This window comes from Oryza sativa, chromosome 11 (assembly GCF_034140825.1).
Source record: "Oryza sativa Japonica Group chromosome 11, ASM3414082v1".
Classification (NCBI taxonomy): domain Eukaryota; kingdom Viridiplantae; phylum Streptophyta; class Magnoliopsida; order Poales; family Poaceae; genus Oryza; species Oryza sativa.
The window spans coordinates 14,383,385-14,406,316 of record NC_089045.1 but is presented as its reverse complement, the minus strand read 5'-3'; the positions used below and the strand labels follow the sequence as shown (position 1 = coordinate 14,406,316).

The 22,932-nt window shown below is 43.8% G+C and overlaps 1 protein-coding gene and 2 long non-coding RNA genes across 4 annotated transcripts; all 3 read left to right on the top strand.

The window, feature by feature from the left end:
- Window positions 1–1,382: 1,382 nt before the first annotated feature.
- Window positions 1,383–5,469, top strand: LOC107279428 (uncharacterized). Of its 2 annotated transcripts, none has more exons than XR_001541276.3 (4): window positions 1,383–1,521; window positions 1,603–1,851; window positions 1,929–2,041; window positions 5,164–5,469. It is a non-coding gene; the product is annotated as an uncharacterized lncRNA (long non-coding RNA). The 2 variants fall into 2 exon arrangements; XR_010737370.1 differs by lacking the exon at window positions 1,383–1,521 and adding an exon at window positions 3,867–3,922 and having other exon boundaries at window positions 1,703–1,851.
- A 1,531-nt stretch (window positions 5,470–7,000) lies between these two features.
- On the top strand, window positions 7,001–8,037 carry LOC107279363 (glutathione S-transferase T3-like). The gene is made up of 2 exons (XM_015760741.1): window positions 7,001–7,360; window positions 7,438–8,037. The coding sequence occupies exons 1-2, from the start codon at window positions 7,001–7,003 to the stop codon at window positions 8,035–8,037; spliced, it is 960 nt and encodes a 319-aa protein (XP_015616227.1).
- Window positions 8,038–17,432: 9,395 nt separating this feature from the next.
- LOC107275610 (uncharacterized) lies at window positions 17,433–19,187 on the top strand. Its single transcript, XR_001541338.2, has 4 exons — window positions 17,433–17,552; window positions 18,037–18,126; window positions 18,827–18,859; window positions 18,966–19,187. It is a non-coding gene; the product is annotated as an uncharacterized lncRNA (long non-coding RNA).
- The last annotated feature ends 3,745 nt before the right edge of the window (window positions 19,188–22,932 follow it).

Below are 22,932 nucleotides of genomic sequence, written 5' to 3'. Positions count from 1 at the left end.
AACTAGTTGAAAGGAAAGTTCTTCAATTTTGTGAACGAAAAATTTCCATTTTAAACCCTAGGTGAAGTTAATCTAACTTGTACTGAAGTAAAATCTGAGAACAAATTAAAACCTTTTCATCTTTAACCTATACCATAGATGCAAAAACAAGTGAAAGCATGCATACTCGTTTACATCATGTTTTGACTTAAGTCCTTCTTATGCATTTGGATTTTCGTTTTGCATTTCATAATAGGTCTCATGAATAATAACTAAGATCTAGATAAACAACTAAACCATTAGGGCCTAGTGCTAGCTAGAGGAAGTTAAAATAGGAACCATACACCTTAAAATATATCAAAAAGGCCTATGTCAAGCCCCACAAAACTAAATTTGGTCATCCATTTGAAGACAAGTCATAAACATGGAAGTGAACAAATAAATTAACTCATATAGGGTATATTCTATCTTAATCATCTCTATAAGCATTCTCTTAATTTAATACTAAAGTAAACTTATACATAAATAGGTAAGGAGCTTACGACATGTGTAAGGTAAACTATAATTTTAACATATCAACATCACCTTATGTTAAGAAGAGTCCAAATATAACTTTTATAAACATTTACATGCATTTAGGCAAAGGAAAACACATATAAGAGATAAGTCTTACTAATTATCTATAATAATTCGTGAAAGATAAAATCATGGGAAAAATTCATGTAGGCTCTAATTAACATATACAACTCACTGTAATTTTGGTTCAATTTAATAACAAAATTTGATACCTCAAATAAATCAGTCAAACCAGTTAAATAATAGACTAATTAAAATTCCTAATCGGCTAAAACCATACTTTGTTTAAAAATGCATTTAACTTCATGGGAGTGTATAGGGGAAACAATTTATTCAAATACTAGGTCATTTATTATGAATAAATATATTTTTTCCAGAATTTATCTTCTCTGTTTAGGTCTCCTAAAAATTCAAACAGTTTCCATTGAGCCCTTCTTCTTTTAATTTCTGTGAGCAATCTATCCATAATTCGTGAGTGAAACCAAATAAAATGGAAACTAGGTACATTCATCTACTTCCAGTAAAATCCACATGAATTGATCTGTACCCCAAAAATAATATATGAATTAACAAAGATGGGTAAGAGAAATAATCCTGAAAATTTGTCTAAAATCACTTACACCCAATTATCTACCCATCCCTCACACCACCACCTAGCTTACACCGACCTGGACCCACCTGGCAGCCTCCTTGGCTTGCCCTTCCTCTGTGCAACTTCTCTAGCCGACCAAAACTGAGAAAGAGACCGAGCCAACAGCCCTCAGGCGCGTTTGACACGTGGCCACGACGTGTCGACGATCTAAAAACGCCGAGCTCCATCTCCGCCTCTCCCAGACGCGTCGTCACTCCTCACCCACCATTCCAGTGCCGATCCAACCGAGGGAGAGCATCCTTGCTGCCCTTCTCCACCGTTTCTCTATCGCCGGTCGCGAAGAAGATGATGGCCACATTCGTTGATGAGCCACGGTCATTTCCTCTTCTTTTGCATTCCAAAACCTACTCTCGATGCCATCTCTATTTCATCTAATTTCGTCCCATTCTATGCAGCGGTTGAGCGGGAACGCCACCGTGCCCACAAACGCCCTGGAGCGCACAACGACGACCGCTGTCGGGTTCTCGTCGTCGTTCTAACCAAACCGAACCACCCCAAGCCGAACCCTTGCGCCACCAGAATCGCCTAGACGTCCTCTTCAAGATTCTCCAAGAACCTCATGGATCGGTGAATCGAGGAGGGATATCGGCGTCATCTTCTCCATCTCCGGCCGCCGACATCGATCTTCGATTCCTTGATCCCGGGTGAGCTTCAGCGCAATTCCTGACTCGTGTAGCATCTTTAGATGGTCTTTGAGCCGTTCCACTCTTTTTCTTGGCAGCCCGGAGTCCGGATGGTGGTTGTCACCGTTGGCATGCCGATTTCCGCCGCCGTCGGGACATCCTCTGCATCGTCGTCGCTGTCCAGGCCTACCCGTACCGCGTCCGAGCTTTGGTGAGCACCCTGCAGCCTATAGAACATACATGCATGCATCCCTTTGGGTACATCCAGACTATAGCATGACATGCACCACCACCCGAAAACATCCTCTGCTCGGACTCGCCGCTGGCGCTACTCCAATGTCCGCTATCTGATAAATGTATAGGAATGGAATCGAAATAACATGATCTTCATTTTGTATTTTGGTCGCACCCCCAAACGAGCCATCGTTTGTCGCCGGCGAGCTCGAGATCGAGCTCAGCCATGGCGCTCTGTTCTGTCCAGGTCGCAGGGACTTCGCTTTGAGAATTTAAACAAATATAAGGGTTAATATGAAAACATACTAAACACTGACATATGGGCCTAGGACTGCGGGTTGGTTTCTAGAAATCTCAAGGGCCTTCCTGCATATTGGCCGTATGACTGACAGCGGACCCCTAGTAACAAAATCTGAGATTATGTAAGAAAAGTACCTAAAACTTGTAAAAAATCCATAGAAAATCAAATATAACTCATTTTGAGATGATTATGTAAACTCATATAAGGATGAACTTTAATGTTATGAAATAAAAACTTACACTTGCAGTACAAATTACACCTCTAAAATTTATTTAAGAAAAAAATATACATAAAGCATGCACAAACTTATAAAATGCATACAAAATTCATCTCAACTCATTTTAGGGTAAATTCACATTTCAAGGAATCATAAATTTGTTGTCCACTGTAAAGTGAAATAAAATAATATACTTACTTTGTACCTGATGCCTCTAAAACTATTATCTTTAAAATGAATAGTTTTAGATAAGCTGAACTTTAGAAGTTCATATAAAATTCATCTTAGATCCTTTTTGAGTAAACCCAAGTTCTGTAGATTCACCAAAACATATACTTCCAATTTGTAAAATAAAATCATATACTTACTGTGTAATAAAAGCCTCTAAATATTTATGTAATTAATAACCAACATAGAGCAACATTTAATTTGTAAAATTTGTAGAAAATTCATCTTTAGTCTAAATGAAGTGAACCAAATTTCTATAGGACCAGCAAGTAATGTAATTCAACCTAGTAGAGTGAAATATGGCACCCTCTGTTCATACCATAGCTCTAAACCTTAATTTGGTAGTATAGGTACTAAACACATAATAGTGGTTAAACAATACATATAAATAAGTATATATATGCATGGTAGCTCCAAATAATTCCAAATAAAACTTGTTAGGACCAGTGGATCCATAGTTCCATCCCCATCCACAAAAACTTAGAAGAACTTAGCTCATATAATAATTTCTAGATTGATATAATATATTGCTAGCATAGACTAGAGCTCCCCTAGTTTATAAGAATATGAACTATGATAATAAAGACCATAAGCTTATGAACTAAGGTTAGACTAGTTAACTAAAATACTCATTTTGTACATCACTAGCTAGATGAGGCAAGTTCTGGACCTAAACCTCTAAAGCCATGACCCTATGTAACACTATACACCTATAACACGTTATAACTTGTAAAATACATAAAGAATTCATATTAACTCTAAAAATTGTGAAACCAAATGTGTTAGTCTTAGAAAACACATATCTTCACCTTAATAAACTTAATAAGAATCACCTTACAACAGCATTTCATAATAGTACCTAAGTAAATCCTACACTATACCGACGAAACTTCTAAAATTCATAACTCTCAAATAAAATGAGATAAAATAGAAATTCTTTCACCTAAATTCATTTTAGACCAGTACCTATTCACTGTGCACAAATCATGCATTTTAGAGCATTTTGTATTTTTCACATATTTCGGTGTTTAATTGCATTAGGTGTACTTTGTATAGATGATTGCTTAAACGGTGAAGAAGTGAATTAGGTGCTGACATTTTCCAGTTGCAAGGCAAGTCCCACCTTCCTCTCTTTGATCATTTTGAACCTTTATTTTGGAGGTTATTGCAAATGTTTGCAAATCTTGCATGTCGATTGTACACTAATAAATTAAAATTTTCTTAAACTTGTTAGAAAAACTCCTATTATTTGCATTATCACCCTAACCCCACATATATCCATATCCATCATTCCTAACCATAGGAACAATATGACTATGCCACTTTGTATATGAGTTTAGATGCCACTAGATTGCTATAATGCTTAGCCATGCTTACAATGGTCTTCCTTGTCATTATGGGCTCATTACAAACATGTCAATTGATTTTGAAATAATCTGGACAGAACTTTAATACTTGTGATTTTGATAAATAAAATGATGGAAAACGTGGATTTTAGGTTTGGGCTCAAGTGGTGCACATATGGTGATTAGTTGTGTACCGATAGGGGGAGAGTGCACCCAAACCGACTTAAAGACTTCACTCAATGTCAGTCCATTTCGTATACAGTACAACCACATGTGCTAGTATGGGATAGCCCAAGCTTAGTAAATCATTTATGGTTTAGCCTTACATTCTGGTAGGCCAGTGTGGGTGGGTTCCCGTTGTGTCCGCCACCACGGCGTTAAGTTTAAGGTGTGGGCCCGCCACTTAACGGTTCTAGGTCATATAACGTGTAGGCTTAGGATGGAGTAACACGTATCGTGCTGGTGTAAGGCTAAATCATGAATTTTGAAAAAGCTTTGTTGTGGGTAATAAATCGGGTACTTATGTTTCGCGTGACACGCTCTTGCATGATTATTATTTCGCATCATGTGGGTAAAGTGTACAAACTCTGCAGAGTAAGAACTAATCGATTAGCCGTGCTCACGGTCATAAGCAGCATGTGGATATGTATTGAGTATAGACTTGTGTTTATTCTTCTAAATGTTGAATTTACCTTCAAATTATGTTGAGATTTGAGAATGATCTCCTTGCTGCCATGGATGGCAATGAGGTGCACATTTATACATTATTAATGCCTACTTTGATGCCCATATGCTAAGTACTAGCTTGCTGAAATTTATTTGAAAGAAAATTTGATTTGAATGTGGTTTATGCAAATAAAACTTGCTTTGTGCTAAAAAGAACCATATCATGCCTTCCTTGATTATATGCCTTGCAAGTAGGGTGTTAGGCTTGTCTTGGTGCTTGCCAGTACATTATTTCTAATAATGTACTGATTCTTGCCGTTGAATTAACCTTTTGCTTGCAGGTTTTAGATTTAGTCTGTGAGTGATGCGCGTAATCGACTGCTTCGCCTAGGATTTGAACATAATGGGGTAAACTCCTAGTCGGTGTGCTTGTGGATTGGGTAGACAAGCTTCCGCTGTTCTATATATTTATTTGGCCGGTCGGCCTATGTATCTCTAAGTTAGTTGTAATTTTAATCGCTTTCATCTTTATTTGTGTTTGCTATGTATGTCCATGCTTAAGATGAAAGTGTGAATCTAGTGCACATACTGGGAATTAGATTCACATGAGTATAAGTTAAGAATATTTGAGATGTTGTAGATCTTTAGCTATTTTTGTCAAGTCTCCTGAATGTGTAACACATCTGGTCGCCGCCTTCGAGTGGTTTGACGGGCACATCTCAGGTTGAAGTTGACTGGCAGGATATTCCTCTCTTGAGGCGTCGGATATTTCATTATGCTTGTTAGATGATTTGAATTATTCATTTCATCTCTCAATTATAATGGAAGGTCCGAAGAGCCTACAACACTAAAATTTTGAACTTTTTAAAACTTTTGCATCATGCTGGATGTTATGGTTGCTATTGCTTGCCAAATCGTAAATGATCATAAAGAAATTAAAGAAAAGATCTACATTTAAGCAATAGATAAAATTTACGAGAATATATTATTTATGTTTAACCCTATAAATACACACGAAAGCAAGCCAAATAAAGTACAAGTCAAATATTAATTTCTATTTTGAATCACAAATCAAATATTAAATATTCGAACCATCTTGATAGCTTGATGTCATATTTAACAAAAGGAAATACTAAGATTAAATATAATTCATTTGGATCCAACCTCACATGAAATAATGGTCACCACCATAAGAGCATCTCCAGCAGGGTCCTCAAACAAAGTCCCTAAATAAGTTTTGAGAGTTGATGCAAAAAATATAGGTCCAGCAAAGTCCCTACTAGAGCCCCCAATCTAGGGAGGCCCCTAGATCACTCCTCCAAGCCCCCAGTCCGGGGGGCTCAACCCCACAGCCCCCATCCTCTTTTTTTTTGGCGGGGGAAATTTCTGAGCGCGCGCCATTGTCATCCTCCCTCCCTCCCGCGTCATCGCCATCCTCCCACAACCTCCCAACGAGCAAGCCGCCAGGTCGTTTTGCTCCGGCCGGCGACCACCCGACATCCCTCGGGAAGAAACTTCGGCGAGATTCCACAGTGTGCCGCCTCAAGCCATCACAATCATCGGTTTTACTCCGTCACTCACTGTCGCCGACCTCCTTGCATCTTTGGCCAACGCGCGTCGTCACCGATCGATCACGCCTAGGTGAGTCTCGACGTCCTCCCCGAACTAGCTGCTCACCCGCTGTCCACAAGGCCTAGCGCCGACCATCGACAGCTATCTATCACCGGCCGCACACATGCTGCAGTAAAAAAATTCAGAGATGATGGTGATTAAAACAAATCACAATAGTAAAGTTCAGTTTCGTATGTCTGAGTCTCCTTGTTTGATTTTGATCTTTATGGGCTTCCTAGGCGTCTAGGCCCATCTAAATCATTCGCACAGCAAAACGTACATTGTCATCATTCATGTTTTATATGCAATGTCTTGTTCTATGTCAGAGAGCTAATCTTGCTGAGCATATATAATATTTAAGAAATAAATTTGTGTTTGCACTGAGTCCTTAGTACTGCGGAACCAATATATATGCTAAATAAATACATATTGCAAACAGTATAACCTGATGTACATTGCAATCATTTGTTGATGTTTCTGAGATAGATTGGAAAGGTTGTCAATTTATATATTTATTGCAGTGACTAGATTGCAATGACAAGTGGAGGTGATTCCTTTGTGCGCATGATGTCCGAGGACACTGATGTCGAAGTGCTAATGCCAAATGAAGACCTTCGTACTTCAACAAATGGTGCAAAAGGAAGTGCCAAAAGATCAAGCAACTATACTCGTAAGGAGGACATTCAATTGTGCATTTCATGGCAGAGCATTAGCTCAGATCCTATTATTGGCAATGAGCAACCAGGGAAGGCATATTGGCAGAGGATCGCAGAGCACTACCATGCTAACCGTGATTTTGAGTCTGATAGGAATGCAAACTCTCTTGAGCACCATTGGGGTAACATTCAGAAGGAAGTAAGCAAGTTTCAAGGTTGCTACAATCAAATTGAGCGTCATCATCCAAGTGGCATACCACATCAAGAGCTTGTAAGTTAAATTGTTTATTTATTATTATTAATAACAATCTTGTATGTATGTGAACTAAAACTTAAATTATGTTGCAGGTTCTTGAAGCTGAGGCATTATACTCGTCCACTGCACCAAAGAATAGGGCATTTCAGTTTAATCATTGTTGGCTCAAGTTGAGGAATTCTCCAAAGTTTCAAACACTAGAATCCCACAAGAGGCCACGGTCTAGGAAGTCTTTGACCCCAATTGAGAGAGCTGGTGAAGAAGATGAAGGAGATGATGCTAGCAAGAGTACAGCTCCTGATTTATCTCAGCCGAGTGCTAAAAAGAGACCAATAGGTAGGAAGCAAGCAAAGGAGAAGTTGAAGAATGGAGGAGAAGATGGACCATACAAAGAGGCGATGAAAGATTTGCTTGACGCTAAAGAGAAAGAAGCGAAATTGAAAGAAGAGAGATGGAAGGAAACTAAGGAGATTCAAGAGCGCAAGCTCTTATTTGCTGAGCGTAAGTTAGTGTGGGATCAAGAACAGAAGATTATGTTTTGTGATGTTTCCACCTTGGAACCGGATGTGAGAACGTATGTGTTGGCTATGAGGGCACAGATTGCAGCTTCAAAGGTGGCTGCCCTCAATGGTGGATTTGATGGTAGTAGTGGCTTTGGAGGTGAGTTTGGTGGCGGTAATGGAGAAGTTTGAGCACTTCGATGGAATAAGTTGGATTCTATTGGATGATCCACGTGTCCTTTACTAGTAGGATATGCCATTATCACGATTGGTCTTTGAAGTCCTTTTTTGTTAATTATTTCCACAATAATTTTAGTGTCACTTGCTAGTAGGACATATATTACTTTCAGATTTGTTATTTATAATCGAACCATTCATGGTTGTAGGATGTATTATTTTTAAATTATATAATGCATCATTGGGTTCACATAGTTTATTTTTTATGAGCAATTTTCATTTTCATTGGTGAATTACGAATATTGGTTGCATCTTGTTGTCGTATATGGCACTGTACCCATACCATATTTACATGTTTAAAAATTTTAATTTTGTATTCGAATTGTAGTATTTGAAATTGTGAATTTAAGTATGGTTAAATTATGTGAGTTAGAAATAATTGTGTTCGAATTTTTGTGGTGTTAAACATACTGTATATGGATTGTATTTTAAAATACAAGATAAACATGAGTAGGGACTAAGAAATAGGGGGTACTGCTGGAGTTGGAGGCATTTTTTAGTCATTGAGAAATAGGGGCAGCCCTTATTTAACTTTTAGGTGCTTCAAAATAAGGTCTATTGCTGGAGATGCTCTAATGACCCTATCTATATATTTCACTCGAATATTTAACATATCTTTCTTCACATAAAATTCACTTATGTAAAATGGTTGGTCACATAAATAACTAGAGCAAATATATCACTACCTTTATGATGGATTTAATGGAATATTTTAAACCTACATTTAGATATTGAGTCTCCAAAATATATAAGTTCTGATGAGGACATCAACACCATCGATACATCCATGTCCCCCCATATACAGCATGATGGTCCTATTACCCGCGCTCGTGCACGTCAACTAAATTATCAGGTGAGTTCTTTCTTGAGTTCATATTCCTCGTCTTTATACCTCGGAGACGCGTGCACTCGTGTTTTACTCAGGAACGATGGAGAGGATCCAAAGGGAAGAGGATTCGCGTGGGGTGGATTCGGACTGCAGGGCAGCGCCAACTTCTGACGGCCGCCACGACTTCATGCGAACTCCGATTTGGGCGTGCAAGTACTTCATGGAAAGATTATTAAGTCTACTTTCAAATGGATCCAGCCACATGTCCATATCTATTCTGGAGCGGCCGCAATTGTCATTTTACTCCCGACTATTTTTTGTCCATGGTGCTGCGTCACCTCTTTTGGCCCAATGGGCTGTGTATCCATGTTGGGCCCATTAGGGGCGCGTCCTAGGGTTGGAGCACGACCCTATGGTCGTTCTTCCCCTCTTTTTATACCTCTAGTCGCCGCCAAGAACAGGCGGGTTTTGATGATAGAGATAGCTTCTTGCTACCGGCTCGCAGCGCGCGTGTTGGCTAAACCGCCCGTCTGCCTGTAATCGGAACCCCACCATATTGTGTTTGATAGTGAAACTTTCATCTTTATCTAGCAATCTCAGTGCTTGTCCTACTTGTTCTTGCTTGTTCTTCGATTGCTTGCAGGACGAGTGCCCTCGTGGCCGGGTTGACGCGCACCACAAGTTCGCGGCGACCATTGGAGACGGTGTATCGGTTGCTAAGGCGCAGCGTCTTTGGACAGTTGTAGTCGGGCCGTGAACGTCGACTTCATCTAATCGAGTTATCCCTTACCTCTCATCGAAAGATCGGGCCACAAACCCTAGCGGGTTCGCATCAGGTGGTATCAGAGCGTGGTTCATCGGTGAGAGAATTTACCCTTCCCTTCGTCATTAATTTTTTTTTCCTATAGTCCAGAAAAGACCAACAAAAAAAAATAGTAGATTAGTTTTTCGATGATCCTATAGACCATTGTGCCTTTTCCCTAGTACTTGTTAGTTAAGGCTTGTTGAGTTTTCGATTGCATCGGTTGTGTTAATTTGCTGGTCTTAGTGTTAGGCGATTAGAGTTTCGAGTTCTTGCCACCACCGCACATCGCCACCTTCATCAATTTTGCCGTCATCACCACCGTCACCACCATCGCAGTCACCCACCAAATCACTTTCTATTTGTGTTTGATCTGTTGCCGATAGCTTTTGTTAGTTGCCTTGTATCCTGCCGCCACTAGAAAGGAAATAGAACCCTGATTCGAGTGACCTTCCTTAAAACAGTCATATCTTTTTCATACGGACTCGAAATTAGGCTTATAATATATCCACGGACATCTACAAAAAAAGTTACATCCGATTCTCCCCGCTTTGTCGGGTTCGGCAAATTTAAAATCGCCAAATTCCTCTTGCAAAATTCTGTTTTTGTGGCGAGAAGCTTCGGGACCTATTCGCATAGAACTTTAAAAAAATTCTACAAGCTTCATACTTTGTCCGTTTGAGATAAGATTTTCTGTGGTTGGTTCTAGTGTGCTCCTGGTTGTGAAAAAAATATCAAAAAAAAAGTTGTGCCTCTCTCCTCAGCACTAGAGAGAGCAAGCAAAAAAAAAAAGAGGATCCAGCGAGCACACCACACCATTCCCCCTTTGTCACCACCTTCTACCACCGGTTCTTGTTTTCGTTGTTGTTTGGGTTTGTGTTTTGTGGCGTCCTTTGTGGTTAGGCTCGCGTCTCTACTTCGACTAGCCTAGGACCAGCACTGTACACTATACCCTTGAGCGATTATTCAATTTGCTTTGGCTAACGTGGTTTCTAGTTTTCTCTTGAGCATTGCTTTCAGCCCACCAACAGCTCCACCACAAACCCGACTACAGCTTGACAGGTCTTGTTGCTACAGCACCGATACACCTCGTTCCACGGTTGCTAACTTGTGGTGTTGCTGTCCCCCTCCTGTGGGCAAGGTAAGAACTGGTAAGAGCTTGTGAGACAAGCTGCGAGTGAAGTGAGAGTGAGCGTCTTGCAAAAGCTACATCCCAATAGTTGTGTAGGGCTTACATTACATCCTCCATTGTTTTGTTGTCCTTCATTTCTAAACCATGGCAGGTCCAGAGGATAAAGATGAGGAGGGTGCATCTCATTCCCCACGCACCAAAGGCATCATCCAATACTTTACAAGGCAAGTGAAGCAGCACACAGAAGGACTTGATACAGATTTGCAGGTGACAAATGAGAAGATTGGACAATAGGAGTCCACGCAGATCTCCACCAACACTAAGCTTACAGGGTTGGAGACAGCGGTCGCCCGCATTGACACTAGCCTTGCTGCTCTTGTGAGGCATTTTGATGCTCTCAATGCTGGAGGCAATGGTGGGGGTAATGACGATGACATTGACGGAGAGTACATCGAGGATAATTTAGAGGATGAATATATTGCTGACACTGAACAAGATGATCGAGATGCTCAAGATCGTCGACGGCTACACAACAATCGACGAGGTATGGGTGGTCGCCGCCGACGCGAGGTACGCAACAATGATGATGCTTTTTCTAAAATTAAATTTAAGATTCCTCCTTTTGATGGAAAATATGATCCTGATGCGTTCCTCTCTTGGGAGATTGCTGTTGACCAAAAATTTGCATACCATGAGTTTCCTGAGAACACTAGAGTTAGAGCTGCTACGAGTGAGTTCACCGATTTTGCTTCGGTTTGGTGGATAGAACATGGCAAGAAAAATCCTAATAACATGCCACAAACTTGGGATGCTTTGAAACGGGTCATGCGGGCTAGATTTGTTCCTTCTTACTATGCACGTGACTTGCTGAATAGATTGCAACAATTGAGACAGGGTGCGAAAAGTGTAGAGGAATATTATCAGGAGTTACAAATGGGCTTGCTTCGTTGTAATTTAGAGGAAACTGAGGACACTGCCATGGCTAGATTTTTGGGTGGGTTAAACCGCGAGATTTATGACATCGTAGACTATAAAGATTACACTAATATGACCCGATTGTTTCATCTTGCTTGTAAGGCTGAAAGGGAAGTGCAAGGACGACGTGCTAGTGCCAAGGCTAATTTTTCTGCAGGTAAAACTTCATCATGGCAGACACGCACCACTCCTCCGGCCGGCCGTACTGCTTCTCCATCTTCCACACCCACAACCAGTCGAGCAGCACCTCCTCCATCTAGTGACAAGTCCGTGACAAAGGCCGCTCAGCCAGCACCGAGTGCTTCTTCAATGGTATCCACAGGCCGAATGAGAGATGTTCAGTGCCACCGTTGCAAGGGCTTTGGGCATGTGCAGCGTGACTGCCCTAGCAAGCGAGTTTTGGTAGTCAAAAACGATGGTGAGTACTCCTCTGCTAGTGATTTCGATGATGATACACTTGCTTTGCTTGCGGCTGACCATGCAGATAATGAGCCACCGGAAGAGCACATTGGGGCTGCATTTGCGGATCACTATGAGAGCCTCATTGTGCAGCGTGTCCTTAGCGCACAAATGGAGAAGGCGGAGCAAAATCAGCGACACACGTTGTTCCAAACAAAGTGTGTCCTCAAAGAGCGTTGTTGCCGCATGATCATTGATGGAGGTAGCTGCAACAACTTGGCTAGCAGCGAGATGGTGGAGAAGCTTGCACTTAGCACCAAACCGCACCCACATCCATACTACATCCAATGGCTGAACAACAGTGGTAAGGTGAAGGTAACAAAACTGGTGCACATTAATTTTGCAATTGGAAATTACCATGATGTTGTTGAATGTGATGTTGTGCCCATGCAAGCATGTAATATTCTGCTAGGTAGACCATGGCAATTTGATAGGGATTCTATGCATCATGGTAGGTCCAACCAGTACTCTTTTCTGTACCATGATAAGAAAATTGTGTTGCATCCCATGTCTTCTGAAGATATTTTGCGTGATGATGTTGCTAAGGCTGCCAAATCCAAATGTGAGAGTGATAAAAAAGCCCAATCTGATGGCAAGAAACCTGAGACAATCAATTTGAAACCCAAATGCTTACTTGCTACTAAATCTGATATTACTGAGTTGATTGCATCACCTTCAGTTGCCTATGCTTTGGTATGCAAAGATGCTTTGATTTCACTTCACGATATGCAGCATTCTTTGCCCCCTGCTGTTGCTAACATTTTGCAGGAGTACTCTGATGTGTTTCCCAAGGAAGTGCCACCGGGGCTGCCACCGGTGCGCGGCATTGAGCATCAAATCGACTTGATCCCAGGTGCTTCCCTACCGAACCGTGCGCCATACCGAACCAACCCTGAGGAAACCAAGGAGATTCAGCGTCAAGTTCATGAGTTGCTTGATAAAGGGTATGTACGCGAGTCTCTTAGTCCATGTGCGGTTCCGGTAATTTTGGTACCAAAGAAAGATGGTTCATGGCGTATGTGTGTTGATTGTAGAGCTATTAATAACATTACCATTCGATATCGTCATCCTATTCCTAGGTTAGATGATATGCTTGATGAATTGAGTGGCTCTATTGTGTTCTCCAAAGTTGATTTGCGTAGTGGTTACCACCAGATTCGTATGAAGTTGGGTGATGAATGGAAAACAACATTTAAAACGAAGTTTGGGTTGTATGAGTGGTTAGTGATGCCTTTTGGTTTAACTAATGCACCCAGCACTTTCATGAGGTTGATGAATGAGGTTTTGCGTCCTTTCATTGGAAAATTTGTGGTGGTCTACTTTGATGATATCTTGATTTACAGCAAGTCTATGGGTGAACATTTTAATCATTTACGTGCTGTTTTTAATGCTCTTCGTGATGCACGTTTATTTGGTAACCTTGAGAAGTGCACCTTTTGCACAGATCGAGTTTCTTTTCTTGGCTATGTTGTAACTCCGCAGGGGATTGAGGTTGATCAAGCCAAGGTTGAGGCAATTCAGAGTTGGCCGACTCCTAAAACGGTCTCACAAGTGCGGAGCTTTCTAGGACTCGCGGGGTTCTATCGCCGCTTTGTGCAGGATTTCAGCACCATTGCTGCACCATTGAATGCGCTTACAAAGAAGGGAGTGCCTTTCACTTGGGGCACATCACAAGAGAACGCCTTCCACATGTTGAAAGATAAGTTGACCCATGCACCTCTCCTCCAACTTCCCGATTTTAATAAGACTTTTGAACTTGAATGTGATGCTAGTGGGATTGGATTGGGTGGTGTTTTGCTACAAGAAGGAAAACCTGTTGCATATTTTAGTGAAAAGTTGAGTGGGAACTTTAGATAAGGAATTATTCTACTTATGATAAGGAATTGTATGCTCTTGTGCGAACTTTAGAAACATGGCAGCATTATTTGTGGCCCAAGGAATTTGTCATACATTCTGATCATGAGTCTTTGAAGCATATTCGTATTCAAGGGAAGCTGAACCGTAGACATGCTAAATGGGTTGAATTTATTGAATCTTTTCCTTATGTTATCAAACACAAGAAAGGGAAGGAGAACATCATTGCTGATGCTTTGTCTAGGAGATACACTTTGTTGACACAACTTGACTACAAGATTTTTGGCCTAGAAACAATCAAAGACCAATATGCGCATGATGCTGATTTTAATGATGTGTTGCTGCATTGTAAGGATGGAAGAACATGGAACAAAATCGTCATCAATGATGGGTTTGTTTTCAGAGCTAACAAGCTATGCATTCTAGCTAGCTCCGTTCGCTTGTTGTTGTTGCAGGAAGCGCATGGAGGCAGTTTGATGGGACATTTTGGTGCCAAGAAGACACATGACATCCTTGCTAGTCATTTCTTTTGGCCACAGATGCGAAGAGATGTTGGCAGGTTCGTTGCTCGCTGCGCTACATGTCAAAAGGCTAAGTCACGCTTACATCCACATGGTTTGTATATGCCTCTTCCTGTTCCTACTGTTCCTTGGGAAGATATTTCAATGGATTCTGTGTTAGGATTGCCTAGGACCAAGAGGGGGCGTGATAGCATTTTTGTGGTTGTGGATCGATTTTCTAAAATGGCACATTTCATACCATGTCATAAAACTGATGATGCTTCTCATATTGCTGATTTGTTCTTTCGAGAAATTGTTCGCTTGCATGGTGTGCCAAACACAATTGTTTCTGATCGTGACACAAAATTTCTTAGCCATTTTTGGAGAACTTTGTGGGCTAAATTGGGGACTAAACTTTTGTTTTCTACTACTTGTCATCCCCAAACTGATGGACAAACTGAAGTGGTGAATAGAACCTTGTCTACTATGCTTAGGGCTGTTTTGAAGAAAAATATCAAGATGTGGGAAGAATGCTTGCCTCATATTGAATTTGCTTATAATCGTTCCTTGCATTCTACTACAAAAATGTGCCCATTTCAGATTGTGTATGGTTTGTTGCCTCGTGCTCCAATTGATTTGATGCCTTTACCATCTTCTGAAAAACTGAATTTTGATGCTAAGCAACGTGCTGAGTTGATGTTAAAACTGCATGAGACAACTAAAGAAAACATAGAGCGCATGAATGCTAAGTATAAGTTTGCTGGTGACAAAGGTAGAAGGGAGTTGAATTTTGAACCTGGAGATATGGTTTGGTTGCATTTGCGAAAAGAACGATTTCCTGATTTGAGAAAGTCTAAATTGATGCCTAGAGCTGATGGACCATTTAAAGTGTTAGCAAAGATTAATGAGAATGCATATAAGATTGATTTGCCTGCAGATTTCAGGGTTAGTCCCACATTTAACGTTGCAGATTTGAAGCCGTATTTGGGAGAAGAAGATGAGCTTGAGTCGAGGACGACTCAAATGCAAGAAGGGGAGGATGATGAGGACATCAACACCATCGATACATCCACGTCCCCCCATATACAGCATGATGGTCCTATTACCCGCGCTCGTACACGTCAACTAAATTATCAGGTGAGTTCTTTCTTGAGTTCATATTCCTCGTCTTTATACCTCGGAGACGCGTGCACTCGTGTTTTACTCAGGAACGATGGAGAGGATCCAAAGGGAAGAGGATTCGCGCGGGGTGGATTCGGACTGCAGGGCAGCGCCAACTTCTGACGGCCGCCACGACTTCATGCGAACTCCGATTTGGGCGTGCAAGTACTTCATGGAAAGCTTATCAAGTCTACTTTCAAATGGATCCAGCCACATGTCCATATCTGTTCTGGAGCGGCCGCAATTGTCATTTTACTCCCGACTATTTTTTGTCCATGGTGCTGCGTCACCTCTTTTGGCCCAATGGGCTGTGTATCCATGTTGGGCCCATTAGGGGCGCGTCCTAGGGTTGGAGCACGACCCTATTGTCGTTCTTCCCCTCTTTTTATACCTCTAGTCGCCGCCAAGAATAGGCGGGTTTTGATGATAGAGATAGCTTCTTGCTACCGGCTCGCAGCGCGCGTGTTGGCTAAACCGCCCGTCTGCCTGTAATCGGAACCCCACCATATTGTGTTTGATAGTGAAACTTTCATCTTTTTCTAGCAATCTCAGTGCTTGTCCTACTTGTTCTTGCTTGTTCTTCGATTGCTTGCAGGACGAGTGCCCTTGTGGCCGGGTTGACGCGCACCACAAGTTCGCGGCGACCATTGGAGACGGTGTATCGGTTGCTAAGGTGCAGCGTCTTTGGACAGTTGTAGTCGGGCCGTGAACGTCGACTTCATCTAATCGAGTTATCCCTTACCTCTCATCGAAAGATCGGGCCACAAACCCTAGCGGGTTCGCATCAAGTTCACCTTGGGAAAAATCCAAATTAATCTAAAAACAATTCAATTGTGGGTGAATAAATAAATAACCAAATAAAGCATTTGAATTTACAAATCCAAAATATGTTGAGCTACATTTCAATTCCAAATCCAACACCATTTTGCAGATTAGCCCTTCCACTTTTCCTTTTTCCTTTCCTTCTTTTCTCTCTTTCCTCCTGTCGGCACTATTCATTGCCCAGGACGTATTCGTTCTGGGCCCAAGCCTCTTCCCTGTGTCACGCATGCCATCCCTGTCACCATCGCGCGCCGTTGCAGCGCCGCACGAACGTCGCCCTCGCGTCGCCGCTCCTGCCGCGTCGAGCCCCGCGTCTCACGCCGTCGTGTCGCCATCGCCTTCGCTCAGCCGCGCGCTGCCACGTAAATCGCCCATCTATGACGTTTTCCTCATGATGTTGTATATTTTCGTCATTGAATAGACCATATCTATGACAAAATTTTCTATTTCGTCATGGATCAGTCATGGCGGGATAGGTACCAAAACTCTATGACGAAATTAAAAATGGCGTCAAGGTACAATAGAAAATTTCGTCACAAATAATGCACACCTTTCATTTATTAATACCTGTTGGTCCCACAGCGCATACGTGGATATCCAAATTTCATTTATTAATACCTGTTGGTCCCACCGTGCATATGTGGCACTGGTCCCACCGCCCGCCCAAATTATATGTGCCACTGGTCCTATATGTGGCTATCATTTTTTTTATAAAAAAAAATACACCTGGGAATCGAACCCAGTCCATGAGCATTTGCGTAAGAAGCTCTACCACCATGATACTAAGATCTTTGAGTGAAAGCTTGTTTTTTTGTTAATTGTCCTTTATGCGGTGAACCTGGAGAGGACGCGGCGGCCGTGGCGCCACCATGTGGAACACACCCACTCGGCGGTGTCGTGTTTCATCATCTCCCACGTTGGGCTGTTCCCCACCAGGTGGTTTGGATCTGAATCCCCTTGAATAGTTGATTTACGATTGTGCCCTCATTATATGTGTGTTGTAGTGTTGTACCGATATGAACGAGGGGTAAGTCAGTCCAAACCACAAGAAAATTCACAAGAATAGCAGCAGGTTTTTACTTTTAATGCATGAATAAAATTTTAAAGTAGTTTATCTCACTCATATGAGTTCGAAATTAGACGATTCCTTTTTCATTATTCATATAAAAATATTGTCTACAATTTCGAGCACGTTTAGAATGTTGTCAAGTAAACAGTGAAGACTCATAAATTGAAATTCAAAATTTTGAATTGTAGAACAACTGTGTGGTTTTTCTTTTAAATCTCTAGGTAAAACTTGTAGAAAGTCTTTCTCCCTCATACTGACTTCAAATTTGATTATTCTTTTTTCTACAAATTTCTAAATTCATGATCTATCAATTTATTGTGTTATTACAACTATATTTTTGTTTACTGCTAGATAAATTAATCCGAGCTGGATGTGCATGTGCTTGAAAGATGGACAAATTTTTGGGTGGTAACTTTTGCACTGACTTCCTATTAGCAAATGGTAAGAATGGTCACTTGAACCATAGTGTCCAACTGATCTACTTAGTGATGTTGCTGCCACATTGTTAAATTTTGGAAGTGGGAAAATGCTCTTTTGATGTGTTTTGGGTTCCTGCCTGGCATTTGCACTCCATATTGTCGTGGAACTGTTGTTGTATGCCTGTACTTTGTAGAAATGAAGCATGTTTAAATTGTGTCCATAACTTTACACCACACTTTACGGTCCTGCATACAAATCTGTATATCTAAATGCTATATGCCTATAGTCTGTAGAAATGAAGCATGCATAGGAAGTTACTTGTATCATAACTTTAGTGTCGAGAAATGTCCAGGGGTCTTCCGGCTAGCTCCACAAGGTGGTAGGCTAGACGACCTGGGTTCAAAGCCTCACCCCTCCTAATTATTTGATATTAGGTCCTTCCCTAATATTCTAGTTTTTTTTTATCATAACTTTAGTGTCTAATTTTTAGTGCTACACTCCTATGCATTCTAGTTCAGTTGCTTGTTTGTTTGGCCAGTGAAATGAGGTGGGTTGGGGATGGTGACATTGAGTTCTGTTAGTGCAATATATTATGGGGACATCGGATTAGTGTTGCAAATTAGCCCTTTCATTCAAAAACTAATATCGTATCTGTCGATTGTTTCTTGTTGTTTCTCTAGCGCATAAAAAAATAATCTAACATATGGTACTATCCTATCAGGTTGCTGTGCTCCTCCCCATCACCCTCGGGCAGGTCAGAAAAATAATTGATCCTGAATTATTATTCAGTTGTATCTGATTTGGAGAATAAGAAATTTGATGTTGATATAATCTGAAACTTGGTTTTGTTTGATTGTCAGGTGTTGATATAAGCTGTCTTAGTCTCCTTTATTATCTTATGCACTGTGATGAACTCCATCTACTTATTTTAGTTGTGTTGATGCTTCTATGAGCTTACTGTCGTGTGGTGGACTTGGTTATGTAAAATGATGTTTGGTGCTATGGTGGACTTAAATTATCATCCTGTGGTAAACTTTTGTGGACTTAAATGTGAAGATATGTGTACTAGGTTGTGTGAACTTATTTGTAATATGGTGCTATGTGAAGTTGGTATCTGTGTTCAATGTTGATGTTGGGCCTATTCATAATGTCCTGTGAAGTTCTAATTGTTGCTCCAAATTGGCCAATGCTAAAAATTTTCTAGACCTAATAGTGGGTTGGGGCCACAACTAGATGTAAAATGTGTGGCTAAATGGGTTGGGCCAAGACAAATGATCAGTGGGCCTTCATCCTAATGTGTTTGACACGTGTCATTGAAACAGATTAACACGTGGCTATATCAGGTAAAGACATGTGTCATTAATCAGATATAAACACGTGGCGCCTCAAAATGAGAACACGTGGCGCTGCCACCTTCAGTCACGTGGACATATGAAATGCCAACACGTGGGATTAAATACGACTGCCACGTGGCTCTAGTATACTGGAGATGCTAATCCAACATGGAGTACATGTCATCTGCCACGTCACATCTGTCACACCCCGAAGTTCCTTCCCAAGCCTAAATTGGAGTTTTAAATGGTCTCAAGAAAATACCTGTGTCAAGCAAGAGCAAACCTTAATAAATTAATGCAAATAATAATCGGAATTGGCATGTGGAATTTTTCTTAAGTTTTACATGCCGAAATACGCTAAAAAGATTTTTAGTGGAATTTTCAGAGCTCTCGAAATAATTTTAACCAATTAAAATTGAGCACAAGCAATTTTAATCCCAGGAAAAATCCTTTTTCCTTCTTTTTCCTTTTTCTTTCTTTTCTTTTCTTTTTTTTTCCTTTGAATGGGCCGCCGGCCCATTCCTCCTTTTTCTCCCCCTCCTCCCGCTGGGCCGGCCCTTCGGCCGGCCCAGCTAAGCCGCGCGGGCCGGCCGCCCAGCTCCCCTCTCTCCCCGGGACACCGACAGGTGGGCCCCACCTATCGGGGTCGTCCCCTTCCTCCGGCCGCCCGCTCCACGTCGCCACCACCGCCGAAACTGCCGCCACGCCCACCTCCGCCTCCTCCGGGCCACGACGTCCATGTCGCCCTCGCGCCCGCGCCTCCCGCGCCCACTCCCCTCTCTCTCTCCCGCCCGCGCCCGCGCCCGAGATGGCCGGGATCCGATTTTCGAATCCCGCCTCTCTCTCCTCCCCTACTCCCCGCGTTGGCCGGCGGAATTCCGCCCCTACCGGCCACGTCCGGGATTCCCCTCCCCTATTTAAGCTCCGTCGCCACCCCCTCTCTCTTTTTCCCCATTTTGCCGAACTCTCCCGAGCTCTTGATCGCTCCCGCACCGTGCATCCGCCCGCCGCCGCCTTTCCCACCACTCCGGCCGCCTCTAGCCGCCGCTAGACTCGCCGCCGCACCGCGCCGTCGCCGCCGTCGGGTTCGCGTGGCCGAGATCCACCCCGTCCGCCCTTCCTCCGTCGAGATTCGTCACCGGAACCCGCATCCCCTCGCGCTCTGGTGAGCTCTACCCCTACCGCCGCCTTCGGCCATGGTTTCTGATTGCTGTAGTTCGTCTCCCTCCCTCTAACCTCTCTCTTTTCCTCCCTTAGGGCATTCCGGACCTCGTCCGCCCGCCGCCGTTGTCCTCCCGTAGCTCGCCGTCGCCGTTCGCCGTCATCCTCCTCCGCGCCGGCCACTCTCGGTGAGGCACTCCCCCTCCTCTATTCCCCTCCCTCTCCCTCCTAGCCGCGCCGGGTCAAGCCGCTGCCCCGGTCGTCGCCGCCGCCCCGGTCGTCGCCACCGCCTTCGCGCCGCCGCCTCCGCCGCCGGTTGCCGTCGCCTCCGCCGCTGGTTGCCATCGCCGGCAACGCGTGCGCGCGCGCGCGCCGTCGCCATCGCCGTGGCCGGTCGGCCGGCCTTGAGCCGAGCTAAGCCAAGGCCTCGAACAATGGGAAGCTAGTGAGGATCATAGCTCTGAAGGATGAGATAGCACGCTTGAAGAAGGAGAATGCTCAGTTGAAGGGTCTCCCAGCGCCAGGAGGAGTCCGGATCCGCACCACGCCCCGCAAGACGGCGACTGCACCCGTGCGCATTCAGCTTGCGCCCAGGAACCCACCTCCGCCCGCAATTCTCGCAGCTCCAGCTCCAACCCCAGCTCCAGTTCCAGTGCCAGCTCCCGCGTCCGCTCTCTCCTTCGCTCCAGCGTCAGCTGCCAGGGGTCCAGCCAGTGGCAACGGAGGTTGGTTGTCTGCTACTCCCAGTGGCAGCCGCGACCACAGCAGCAGCAGTTCCAGTGGCTCAGAGCCGGGCAGCAGGGAGACGTATCTGCCAGACTCCAGGAGCCGCTAAGAGGGATCTGGTGACGAGCAGGAGGATGCCTTCGACTCCACCGACCGCAGGAGCCGTTCCGAGCATTAGGCTTGCTTTCCATTAGTTTATCGACTGTTTAGCATTTGCCTGTTAGTTTGAGTGTTTAGGTCTGTTCGCTTGGGGGTCAGTCGACGGTCGATATCATATGCCTATGATATGGCTGTCCTAATAAGGATTTTTGCTTGCTTTTTAAGTGTTTTAATTCAGATCAGAACAATTGCAGTTTAAATTCCTATATAATAAAGCTTAGTTCCTGAGCATCTGTTTTTCTTCTTTTCCCCCGTCTGCTCTTCCTCAAGATGGTCTACACCAGGAATGGTAACCGTGCAATAGGCGAGGGCAGCAACGGCGAAGAACGCACTAACGGTGTGCATCCCAACCGTGATTCCGGCAATGGTCCGCCACCACTCCCCGAGAATCCGACCCTTGCCCAAGTAATGGCTCATCAGACGCAGATGATGACAGCTATGATGCAGCAGATGCAGCAGCAGCACCAGCAGATGTACCAGAGGATGCAGCAGCAAGCCGAGTAGCAGTAGTTTGGTCCCCCTCCCCCTCAGTCCAAACTGCCGGAGTTTCTACGCGTTAGACCACCCACCTTCTCCAGCACCACCAACCCTATGGAGGTAAATGACTGGCTCCATGCCATAGAGAAGAAGCTCAATCTCCTGCAGTGCAATGATCTGGAGAAGGTCGCCTTCGCCACACACCAGCTCCAAGGTCCCGCGTCAGCTTGGTGGGACAATCATATGGCTACCCGCCCACCAGGCACGGAAGTCACTTGGGCGGAGTTCTGCCGCAGCTTCAGGAAGGCGCAAGTGCCAGATGGGGTCGTGGCACAAAAGAAGAGGGAATTCCGGGCACTCCACCAGGGCAACAGGACAGTGACGGAGTATCTCCATGAGTTCAATCGCCTCGCGCGATATGCACCGGAGGATGTCCGTACTGACGCCGAGAAGCAGGAGAAATTCCTAGCAGGTCTGGATGATGAGCTAACCAACCAGTTGATATCTGGAGATTACGCCGACTTTGAGAGGTTGGTTGACAAGGCAATCCGTCAGAGGATCAGCGCAACTAAATGGAAAGGAAGAGGAAGGCAGCGCAGTTCCGGTCCAACCAAGGGAGCCACCAGCGACCGCGCTTCACTCCCGGACAGCAAGGTGGACCTACCACCCTAATCGTCCGCCAGCACCGCCCTTTCAGTGCCAGCAACTTCCATCAGGGCGCCAGTGGCAGCCAGAACCACCATGGCGGTCAGCCCAACCGCAGTGCAGCTCCACTCCCACCAATGGCTCCAGCACAGTCAGCTCCGTCCGCGCAAGCCAAGAAGGAGACTGGGACAAAGCCAGGGTCTTGCTTCAACTGTGGCGAGCTTGGCCACTTCGCTGACAAATGCCCAAAGCCTAGGCGTGTCGGGCCAAGGTTTGTCCAGGCCCGTGTCAACCACGCGTCCGCAGAGGAGGCGCAAGCAGCACC

Coding starts and splice junctions, on each gene's coding strand:
- LOC107279363 (XM_015760741.1), top strand. CDS start 7,001: ATGTCCGAGGACACTGATGTCGAAGTGCTAATGCCAAATGAAGACCTT. Junction 7,361..7,437: donor GCATACCACATCAAGAGCTT/GTAAGTTAAATT, acceptor ATTATGTTGCAG/GTTCTTGAAGCTGAGGCATT.